General features: G+C 39.7%; 1 protein-coding gene across 3 annotated transcripts in view; it reads left to right on the forward strand.

Annotated features, from left to right (window-relative positions):
* GNB1L (G protein subunit beta 1 like) overlaps positions 1 to 12,236 on the forward strand; it is a 28,839-nt gene extending 16,603 nt beyond the window's left edge. For all 3 annotated transcript variants that reach the window (XM_066603481.1, XM_066603482.1, XM_066603483.1), the window contains exons 6-7: positions 10,297 to 10,512; positions 11,782 to 12,236. In XM_066603481.1, coding sequence (XP_066459578.1) covers positions 10,297 to 10,512; positions 11,782 to 12,048 — 483 coding nt within the window. In that variant the 3' untranslated portion in view covers positions 12,049 to 12,236. The remainder of the gene's footprint in view (positions 1 to 10,296; positions 10,513 to 11,781) is intronic.
* Positions 12,237 to 12,517: the final 281 nt, after the last annotated feature.

Here is a 12,517-nt window from a genome sequence, read left to right on the forward strand (position 1 = left end):
AATAATAGTTTGCAAGCTTCTTGACAGATACATCCCTGACAGCATGACAGTGTTGTGGAACACCATCCATCATTTTTAGTTTTCAGTTAGATTACTGTACAGCCTGCTGTAAAGATTACACTTCCCAGAATCCAAGTCACTAGCAAAAGCTCAGTGCAAACATTTGACCAGCAACGAATACTGGAAGATTTCAGTTCAGAAGCCTACAAAATTGTGAATGCACTTCTGGGGTATAATACATGGGGTAACGCAGGGTCAACACTGTACAAAGATCTTCAACTTTTTAGGATCTGTACTGTAAACTAATGATGGGTGCAAGCTTGTGCATGAACAATTATTTGAACCACTGACCCCCATGAGATGGCTGGCCGTGCCGTCACGGATCAGCTGGTAACAGACTTTGTGGACTGAACGCATCCTTTGTTTCAGCACATCTTAGCTTGACTTCTCTTGTCAAGGGTTTTGCCTTAGTTTGCTTGGAAAGTCCACATATTAAAGTGCTGATTATCACCTCTATATAATAACTAACACATATTTCTAATTGGTTTTCAACCTCCAGTAAATCACCTGTGTAGCTGAATGTCTCGTGGTGTTGTAATTTATTATACCACCCGTGGATACAGTATGTAAAAGACTAGTTTATAGTTTACAATATTTGATATATCCTCTTTTGTAAGAGAAAGCATCTTTACACACTTTTTTCCAGCGTTTTAAAATCCATGTAACAAGAAAGCCACATGTCTCAAGTGTTATCAGTGGTGCTTTTACAAGTCTTTTTGGTGTTTTTTTTTATTTTTAACAATTTGTGCATACATTTTTGTGGTCCTGTAAAGGATCCTATAGGAGAAATGCCATAGAAACATCATACCTAAAGCATACTGCATTTTGGGGAAAAAATGGTTCTAAAAACCAAAACACTATATCACTTTGCAAGAAAAAGCAAACAAGTTTCAGAATACCTATTCTAGAGCTGTATGACACTGGAGAAAGCCAGAAAAACATTGCTGAAGACCTGGGTATACAGCAATCCATGCTTAAACTAATCTATGAATGGAGAAAATTCAGGACTTTTGCTACTTTTCACAGGAGGGGGCATCTAATGAAGAGCCCTCCAGGAGCACCATGGGCTATCCTGCAAGAGGTGAGAATGAAGCCAAAGGTCACAGTGATAGGATCCACAGAAGATACTGAAAACCTTCACATTTTTTTCTAACAGTAGACATGTGAAGAAGAATGGCGTTCATGGACGGAACCACATCCACGAAGAAAGACGCTGTTCTCCAGAAAGAAGAAACATTGTGGTACATCTCAGCTTTACCTGAGACCACCTGGATGTTCCACAAAGCTTCTGGGAAAAATTTGTATGGGTAGATAAAGCAAAAGTGAAAATTCTTAGAACAAAGGCTCAATGCGGTGTTTAAAGGAAAAAGAACACTGCACACGAAAATACCAAAACCTCATCCCAGCAGTGAAACGTGGAGGAAGCATCATGGTTTGGGGCTGCTTTGTTAATATTAATTACATGACAGTTCTTGCTTAGGTAGTGATGTATTTTACATGTCATATGTAAATTCGATACAATATCAAGCTATTGTAATGTGTAAATAATGACAACTTTCGGAATTTCTGGTTCTGAACTGGAACTTTATTGCAACTTCATCATAGCCAAGCAGGACTCTTTTCACCAAGTTGTTTCTGCTTATATTGTATAAGGGAGATGGGGGTGGGTGCGGAGTTTGTTTTTGTAACTTGTTTTCTTTTTGAAAATGTTGAAAAAAACACATTTCAATAAGAGTTTTCCAGGCAAATACTATTGATGACCTATCCTGAGGATATGTTATCAATAGAGATGAGCGAACGTACTCGGTAAGGGCGATTTCGCAATCGAGCACCGCGATTTTCGAGTACTTCACTACTCGGGTGAAAAGTACTCGGGTGCGCTGTGGGGCAGGGGGTTGCAGAGGGCAGTGGGGGGTAGCAGCGGGGAACAGGGGGGAGCCCTCTCCTCTCCCTCTCCCCCCCACTCCCCGCTGCAACCCCCCACGCACCCACAGCGCACCCGAGTACTTTTCACCCGAGTAGTGAAGTACTCGAAAATCGCGGTGCTCGATTGCGAAATCGCCCTTACCGAGTACGTTCGCTCATCTCTAGTTATCAATAGTTGATTGATTGGGGTCCGCCACATTGACCCGACTGATTAGCTGATGGGCACCCACTGTCAATGTCGCACACAGGGTATGCAACAGAGGCAGATTGCTTTGACCTCTGTGTAGTGGCCAACACTGATAATTGCTTGCACCACTGTCATTGATTTTAATGGTAGCTGTGACTCCAATTACCAATGCCGGCCAATACATAGGAGTCGGAGCTATTTGCTTCCGCTCCATATCCTGTGTATTGCGGTGCTGACAGCGCACTCCTGAACAGCTGATTGGCCGGGGGCCTGAGCGGCAGACCCCAGCTGATCAACTACTGATGACCTATCCTGAGTATAGATTATCAGTAGTAGTAGTTGTAAAAAAAAAAACTCTTTAATTTCAATACACCACCCAAATCGTCAATTTTTTTGGAAATGAACAAAAACAGCAGTTGTGTGATGAATATGGAAATATCTAGGGAAATAAGTACACTAATTACTGCTAAGGGTGGATTCTATGATGAGCTGAAAAAGCAAGGAAATCAAGATTCAATTAGTTTAGAATCATTGTGTATGCGTACAAAGCCTGTTTGTCTTATTTGTGGTGCATTGAAATAAATGAGCTGTAGTGTATATTACAACTATTATCTGCTTTACTTGAGTGGAAGGAAATTCTGTCTTCATATATACTTCTCAGTGTACTGTACTGTGATAATACCTGGTTTAATAGTCAGAGCCAATTATTCCCTGTCATATATCCAATTTGCATTCAACTGTTTCAGACTTGTTCCCTCTTGTCTTGCAAGATATTGAAAAATGACTTCCACAGCTTACAACTATTAAAGGTTGAAGCGAGGGGAACGAAAGAATAAAAAAAAATATCTGTTGTCAGTAACCAGATCAAAACAATATCTTCCTATTATAAGAGGAAAAAGAAGATTGCATGTAGCCAGGCAAATATACAGTATAATAAACTGAGGCTGTCCTTACACATTTGAAAAACTGCCAATTTTAGCAGACCCAGCCAGTGATCTAATGTGTATGAGCCTCACAACGCTCCAGATAACAACAGATGTAAGGGGAATGATTGGGCATGATGGAATTTCAACATGCCCGATCCTTTGTTCCCGCAAGATCTAAGTAGAGTGACAGTTAGTCACTGTGTATAACTACAAAAAGCATTCATTGATCCTGATTTGCTTGCATTTAGTTGGTATAATCCACATTTATTGGACCAGAAGCACATTAGCAAATGGAATCCCTCACATGAACCCCAAAAAGATTGGTTGAATTATATTTCTAAATCTCTGCCATAGTGCTCAGTGCATCTGCTCTGTAAAATTTGCTGAACACCAAACCAGTTTTTACATATATTTTTTCCCAGTCATGTCTTAACCTTACGATTTATGAAAAAAAACTATGGAACAGCACTCTTGTTCTCACCCCATAATGTCCACTAGAAATTACAGGAAGATTGTTAAAAGTATTAATTGGGAGAGAGGCTGTATTTTTTGGTGGAGATGCTTTTGGCAGCCATTTTGAACTCTACCATATTGAATTCAGCTTTGTTTTTTCAAATGGGAAGGTGATTCTGTGATATTACTATTGGCTAGAATTTACTCAAACACACTTGAAGTTTCAGTTTTGCTCTATCTTTACTGGTTTAGGAGTTAAGTGAGGGCAAAATTGGTTAATTTCGTCTGACATCCAGGGCCATTTTCATTGACAGATCACTTAACAGTGAGAAGTACCTCCAGATTGTTACAGGATGCCATATTCCTATCTGTACTCAATGAGAACAGCGAGTTCCCACGTTAGGGTGCCTACCCACTTGCGATTTTTTTTCCTGTGATGTTTTGTGTTTTTTCTCAAGAGCAATTAGTATAGAATGTGTTCTTGTCCATCTGGTTTTTTTTTTCCGTTTCGTGGGGTTTTTTCACATAGGAACTGTCAGTTGCATATGTCTCCTTATTTTTCTCTTAATGCACCCATGATTGTCAATGGAGGGCTGCAAAAAACGCAGCGAAAAATGCGCAAAAACCGCGCGGAAAACGCAAGTGGGTAGGCGCCCTTACTTTCAACAGGATGGCACACTAACTCACTTAGCTAAGCGCAAATAGTTGGATTTGCAATTCTTCAGCTACTGGATTAAATGTGTAGGTGTGGAAGAATGACCGCTAAGGTTGCCAGACTCAATGCCTTTGAACTTTAATCTCTGGAACCATTTAAATTCTTTTGTTTATGCGGAAAAATATGCATTATAGTTTATTTGAAACAGCGAATCCTACAGTACTGTGAAGAAATATCACCTGCACTTCTCCAATGTGTTCACAAAGACTCGATTTAAATGTTTGATCATTTGCTTCCGGCAGAATAGAGGACACATTGAATAAGTCATGTGAAGCACTTTGTGAAACTTTGCCCTCTCAACTCCTAGACAAGTAAAATAGGACAAAACTGACACTTCCAGTGTGTTTCTGAGTGATTTCTAGCCAAGATTGATATAACACATGATCCCCTTTCCATTTGAAAAAACTGAGCTGAATTCAATGTAGCAGAGTTCAAAATGGCCGCTAAAACAGCTCCTGCACTTAACATGCAGTCTCTCTCCTAGTTATTACTTTTACACATTGGAAGTCAATTTTCCTATTACTACACCAGTTAAATGGGTGTGTCCAGACTTTTGCCTCACCATGTATACCTCACAAGGTATCTTTCAGTAGAATTGTGTATTATTATAGACTTTCAATATCAAAGCATGAACCCCATACCATGCCAATCTCCAGTAACAAAAATATGACTGGATCATTTGCATATCTGCCTGAGATGTAACTGCATGCCGAGTTTTTCAGCAAAACGACAACTCCTGGGTACTTGATTTTTTGACAGAGTGTAATACAATGTAGCCACGTCTCCACTCCCCCCCCCCCCCAGCTTTCCCCTGACCTGAGGACAAGTGTAACTACTAAGAGTTGTGTATTTCTGCCTCCATGCAATGGACTCTGGTATGACTGGGCTTTCGTGTTGCGGTCTACTGTATAGTTTCAGGACAGAAGTCTGTATATACTATAAATGATTACCTGATAATATAAAGCATCAGGACATTACACATTATATGACAGCATGTAGTCATCTTGTATCAAGCTGCTTTTTTTGGTTGTGTATCTGATTTATTGTTTAATGGGCTACGTAATTGTTCAACTAAGGAAACCTTGTGAATAATCACAGATCTAGAATTACAAACTAGATAGTACACGATGTTTTGTAAATGTGCTGTTGAAAGCTTTATAACCTCCAGGTATTTTACATAGGTAAGTGCTATAATTAAGTACTACACGTTCGAAACGCATAAGAGTACTTTCACTCACATGTTGTGACCATTTTAATGCATCTTTAATAAAGAATCCCGGATTTCAACTTCACAGGTGCTAAGATCGGTTTAGTTCTACATGGACGTCACTTGCTGAGTCGGCAAGTTCCTAACAGCCCCTTGTATTAAGAGACGCTTACAACTACAATGACATATATTTGTATGTCAGAGATAATTTTCAGATCGTTAGGAGATTGCCTTAATGTTGTCTCAATAATATTCTTTAAATAGCAGATAATATTGCTCATCGTGCAGTTTAAACAGCCGCCGTTCCATAGCGAACGGCATCTGTGTATCTCAATGGAGAAGGGCAGGGGAGTGAGAGGAGAGAAATCTCCTGCACTGCCCTGCCCCCCTGCTGGCCGATCCGTGTACCAGCGAGCTGTGCTATCTCCCGTGCAGGAGCATAGGAGCGCCGAGACACAGGGACGAGTGTCGGGCATCGTTTGCCCGACACTCATCCAGTGTAAACGGGCCTTAACTCTCTTTCTCTCTCCTCTCCTTTTCTCATTCTCCTCTCTCTTTCTCCCTTTCTCTCTTCTCTCTTTTCCCCCTTCTCTCTTCTCTCTTTTCCCCCTTCTCTCTTCTCTTTCTCCCCTTCTCTCTTCTCTTTCTCCCCTTCTCTCTTCTCTCTTTCTCCCCTTCTCTCTTCTCTCTTTCTCCCCTTCTCTCTTCTCTCTTTCTCCCCTTCTCTCTTCTCTCTTTCTCCCCTTCTCTCTTCTCTCTTTCTCCCCTTCTCTCTTCTCTCTTTCTCCCCTTCTCTCTTCTCTCTTTCTCCCCTTCTCTCTTCTCTCTTTCTCCCCTTCTCTCTTCTCTCTTTCTCCCCTTCTCCCTTCTCTCTTTCTCCCCTTCTCTTTCTCCCCTTTTCTCTTCTCTTTCTCCCCTTCTCTCCTCTCTCTCTCTTTCCCGTGGCACCCTTAGGAGCTTCTCAGAGAACACCAGAGTGCTACAGCGCCCTGATTGGAATTGTTGCTGTAAATGGATTAGCTGGAGTGACAAAGGAGGCTCATGATGCCAATTTTGCACAGGGGTCCAGCTGACAAAGGGGGGGGGGGGAATAAAGGTAGAGGAACCAGTCATACAGCCTGTACCTGATGCAACACAGAAGTATAGAATGATGCAACAAGAGTAACTAATTGAGGACAGTCCTAGACCACTCTATTTCTTCTGAAAGCCATTGTGGCAAAAAGCTGAACACTGCAAGTCCAGAGTAAGCTGTAGTGTTCCAGGCAAATTACTTGCAAGTGTAGCTTTATACAGCACTCATTCAAGTCTGCGAGAGCCACTGTGCGTTAGCCTCTTTCTGCTCTGGCACAATAAGATAGCTTGTAAGAGGGGTAAGCATGTCAGAAATGTATACTTACAGTCTGTTATAGTATCTATGTACCCTGTATTCCAATGTACTTGTATGTAATTGTAGTTTATTACAGTTATCTGTCTGAATATATATATATTATGAAATATACTGTATTACTGGATGATAAAAGTGACGAACTGTACTGAGCATGCCCAAACAGCCCAGTAGAGGACACAGAAGAAAGATCTAGAAAGAAGGGGGTGGAGCTTGATGCAATCAGGAGGGAAGGGCTTTGAGCAGCTACTCTGATAATGCCAGTTGATGTGGTATGCAAACCACAGTATTACTATGGTAGCCCCCTGCTGGCCTAAGTAAGATATAGGTCAAACCAGAATAGTATTCCCCAAAGAGAGGGACTGTGAGACTCCGGGGAACCACTGCTGATGTGGTTGTGGATGTACCGGTCCTGTTAAAGGAGTGTCTAACGGATAAAAGAGACTGGCTGTCCTGAGACCTAGCGAGAGACTGGAAGTACAGTTCAGCAGAGTGAGTGGACTGACAGGGTTAGGAGACACAGTTACAAGCTAAGAGGTTTCTTGTAAGTCAAGCAATCGCGTTATCCCTCCTTATCCCACCAAGTGTGATCTGTGATCTTTACTGCTACAGTTGTTGATGAGAAAAATAGTTGGACTGTTTTATTACAACTATATTGTCTGCAAATATCTTAAAGGAGAACCTCCTCCTTACAATGTCAGAAGCAAGGACAATCTATTTAAACAGCGGCCCACTTATAAACCATGGGAATAACATGTCAATTTAACATGTTCGGGTCTAATCACAGGTGGGAATGTACCTTACTGAGCTGTATTAACTCCTTAACAACTAGTGCTGGATACATCCTTTTGCATATGGTAGTATAGTGGCAGCAGGGTTATTGTAAATTGTAGCCTTTTCTGAAGACGTGAGTTTTATGGCCAGTTTTAATGGTGGGATAGAGTCTGATCATTTGGAGTATTGAGTTCCAGAGTATGAGGAATGCATTGGAGAAATCTTGGAGACAAATGTGCGCAGAGAAGACAAGAGGAGAGTAAAGAAGGTGGTCTTGTGATGATTGGAGCTTAACGTGTGGGGAGGTATTGGATGGTTGGGTCAGAGATGTATGGAGGGGACAGGTTATGGACAGCCTTGTATGTCATTGTTACCACTGGAAGACAAAAGTACTGGGAAAACTAAGCATTCTAAAGCATTAGTCTTGTGATAAAGAGATCAGTGCTTCAAGTTCCCTATTTGCACTAATATTTTTAAAAAGTATTTTATAGGTTTTCCACATCTTCCCCAATCTAAAAAAAGTATTCAAATTATTTACTACAAAACTGAGCCATTCAAAAATATGTCCAATCCCTCAAAAACCGTGCCCATGTACAGCTAATATGACGGAAAAATAATGTGACAAAGCAATTTGGGCATTCCCCGGTTTCCCTAAGCATTCTTCAGCCAACCATAATAAGCTGAAACCAGACAGCTAAATCTCTGTGCAGTCTGTTGAAAGATACATATGAAGTCACTGAGTATTTCAATTTTTGTGGGCAGTTCTGCCAGAGTTCTGGATTACTCTTGTAGCTAATGAGTATGATTCCTGCCTTAACCTTATATTACTAACTAATTAACTCCCTAATATAAAGTATCTCCATGATTTCACTTAACTACTTAATTTTTTTATGGCATAGTAGGCTTTTTTTTGGCTTTTTTTAATCTTTTCCCCATAAGCTGGTGTGAAGGCTCTAAGAGAACATTGCCATGGAGTCATTGAATCGCTTTTTTTTTTTGCCATACTTTCTGCGCTTGCATGGTGATTGTGTCAGAAAATGCAATTTGACCATACCATGTGAATGTGGCACCAGAAGAAAATATACCCGAAAGCTTTAAGAAGCTCCTTTTTCCTCGATCAATTCCTATTTTTAGGTTAAAAAAATGCAAAATGTGAGTTGGCTCTTAAATAGAGTTGAGCAGAGAGAGAGAGAGAGACAGACGCCTATTTTAGTCAATGGGGTTCGTTACTCGAGTAGAGCTCTCGAATTTTACGAAAAGCTCGACTCGAATAGCGCGGACCCAAGCATTTGGGTGCTCACTCATCTCTAGTCTTAAATTTACAGTACAGCAGACCATTACATTCACTCTGTCTTCATTGACAGATTGTTTTTGTATGGACGGCTTTAGGTGAACAGAATGGTGGGTTGTTCCATATCATAGTTGGATTACTCTTCTAACCTCTGATTTGTTTTCTATTTTTGCCTGGCCATCGATGACATTGATGTATTGTGGTAAAGCACTAAAAACTGTTCTGCGGGTGCACAAGGGGCAAGACCACGGATAATGCATGTGCAAGGAGCAATCTAGAAATATTCATTGTTTTTTTATTTTATTTCATTGTTTTTTTCCTCCATTGAAGATGAAGGGTAATAATCACAGCAAATCGCTGTATTCTGACCCACTGTATCATGGCACATGTTTATTGGTTGGCGTTTGGACTCTGTGGTATATGGACTTCGATACACACAGATAAGTCCTTTGAAAATATATAATAAACATTCTAAAAGAATGACACAATCATATTTGTGAATGTATAACAAGAACAAATGAGTCAAGACATTGTGCAGAGAACATGAATCTTACTACATAACAAACTACGGCTGTAAACCTGACATTCCCCTGGGATATTTATCCTGGCTTGTCCAGTTTCTGTCTGACTGGTTATTATGGTTCACTCTAGTGAGATGATGTATCCCTTTCTCTGAAAAGTGACACTTTATCCACTGAAGTTCCATCTCCTCGGAGTTATTTCAGAGGCTAAAATAAATGAGGTGTCTGGTCATTGTGTCATGCCCTTTAACCTCTGCTATCATTAATCAAATTATATCTGATTGGTTACAGTAATGGTCAGACTCCATGCTAATCCTTCAAGAAGGGTTTTTTGTTTTTAGAAAAAAAAAATGTATTATAAATTGGGCTTTCCTTGTACACTGATATAGATTTTGTGATAGAAGTAGGTATATAGGGGAAATTTATCAAGCGGTTTTGCCAGTATTCTGATGAAAAAAAATATAGATTAAAAGGCACATTTGCAAATTTACTCATTTTTGCAATACTCTTGCCACTTTATAGAAGTGGGTGGGGCCCAATAATAGGCGTCAGTTCCTCCTATAGCCCACTAATTGTTGTGCCACTGTTGACACATTTTTACAAAGTGCTTCAATGAAGGCAGGCAGACCCTTCCACAGCCTGACAAATATACTATGATTTATGCTGGAAATGTGTGCAAATTATATTGCAAATGTATGCCAGATTGATGCATGTAGATGAGTACATTTAAAAGCCATAAGCATTTAAACAAAAGCAGTTGATTGCCACATTTACATGATTTGTAACATAATAACTTTATATGCCATCTTTCTAATTATTCAATTTTTTTGTTTGTTTTTGTTTTGCTTAAAGCCTAATTCTGGAAGTAGTCCTTTGCTCTTCGTTGGCTACGAGGATGGTTCAATAGCCCTATGGAATGTCTTAGAGCACAGACTGATGAGTAGTCATATATTCCATAAGGAGCCTGTTATGAGTCTTGACTTTGACTGTGAGAATGCCAGAGGGGTCTCTGGATCCTCTGAGAATATATTGAATGTTTGGAGACTTGATGAACAGCAGTACCTCAAGGTAAGAAGTTCCATATTGTTTACTTTTCACAATTAAACTAATTATACTGCTGATTGAACATTTCACTGAACATCAATTAGTCAATTAATCACTAACTGGATTTAGTTCAAAGGTCCAAACAGAATTGTTTTCATATGTGGTCTTATTTAAATGTCTTATTAAGGGTCCCTGAGCATGAGATGACTGTCGGACACTTAAGTATCTGACAGTCGCCTCAGCAATTATCGCTCTTGCGCTTTCACACGTGAGTTATAGCCATTCAGTGAATGGAGGCGGAGCGAGTTGGAGATCATTCCAGTCACCCGCCTCCATTCACAGTAAACAGGCAGTCTTTTATAGATGAATGTGAATGACTACCTGCACAAACTGAATGATGGAACTGTAAGCAAACAAATTATCATTCGGCGTTCAGTTACTGGCAATGTTTACACTAAACAATTATAGTTCAGATTCGCACAATCCAGCGAGAATCTGAATAATGATCATAATCATTTTTTTTATTTTTCCTATTGGCATATATACATAAACCAGATTTTACCGGAGCATAAACAAAAAATAGTAACAAAATCTGTTACTAAGTTTTTCCAATTACATGTAATAGTATTTTTCAGCCAGTATTACAGCCTGATACATAAATAATTGTGGATAACACTGTCTTATTTGTAACGTTTCTCTGCTTTGTAACGTATGTACTTTATTTTTTTATGGCATTTAGGCCTCTATAAAGCTCTAAGGAAATTCGTGACATTTGATCAGTTCCATGAGCTTTATCTCATAGATTTTACCTAAATGGTCTTTAGTGAACATTAATAAAATAAATATATGTTCCTCCCACATAAATGATAGGGATTGTGAGCAATTTCAGTTTTCTTTTCCCACTCATCCATTAATAATGCAAAACAGATGTGGGAATGTTACATTCCAGGTACTTGAGCTAATGGCATCACGTAGGAATTAACACAGTTCCCCACAATTTTTGTTTTCCAATAAGCAATCCTTTTAATAGTATCCACAACAGTATAAGCTTGGGCTTCAGTCCAGATGCAGTTCCAATAGGAAAAGTGTTTGGGTTCCAGCTAGCATTAGAGACACTGAACTATATTAATGGGAAGAGACTGCATCAGGAAAGCCTCGACTAGCACTTCCAGCAGCAGCCAGTGGTGGTATGTCAGGCGCAGATGAAATAGTGCACCGGAATCTCCAGAACTTCTCTCTTGACCAGTCTCCTCGGTAACAAATAACAGCCTATTTTAAATTCTTTTTCCTAAGACTTACAAAGAACATGAAATTGTCAATCCAGGAATTGCTGATGTCAAAATACGTCAAGACAGGAAGATATTGGCAACAGCTGGCTGGGACTATCGAGTTCGGATTTTTGGATGGAAAAAAGTGAAACCATTAGCAGTTCTCCAATACCATTCTGCAACAGTGCACAGTGTGTCCTTTTCAGACCACACCATTCCGGAAGAAAGACTTTTAGCTGCTGGCTCAAAGGATCAGAGAATTAGCTTATGGTCAATATATCCCCAAACCTAGAAAGTAGCAGCATCTACATTCTATCAATGTACAATTTGTTAAAAGTAGCAAAGGCACTTTAGTAAACTGAATAGCAGCTAAAACAATATTGAATTTCTGTCGTCTGACATAGCAGTGTTCATCTGTATTATAATGTCTGGATGTTTATGTGTAAAGCGGTATCTTTTAATAAATATTTTATACTCTTTCTAACAAACAATTGGTAAGTTTCTTATATTATCCATGGTTTTAGTGGATGTTATGAGCAGATTGTGTTTGAGTATTTGTACTGTTGCATGGAAAAGGGGTTAAAGGTCCATTCAAGAAAGCAAACACACAAAAATTGTAGTCCCCGTGCTCCCACCCTATGCTCATGGTCCCTTAGATGTGCTTAGAACGTTTAGCTTGGAGAAGCTCATAGTAATAAGAATATTCTGGGTAGCAAAGTATTTATACTGTTGGAAAGCTTTTATCATCAGATACTTATAGC

This window comes from Eleutherodactylus coqui, chromosome 5 (genome assembly GCF_035609145.1).
Source record: "Eleutherodactylus coqui strain aEleCoq1 chromosome 5, aEleCoq1.hap1, whole genome shotgun sequence".
NCBI classification, from domain to species: Eukaryota; Metazoa; Chordata; class Amphibia; order Anura; family Eleutherodactylidae; genus Eleutherodactylus; species Eleutherodactylus coqui.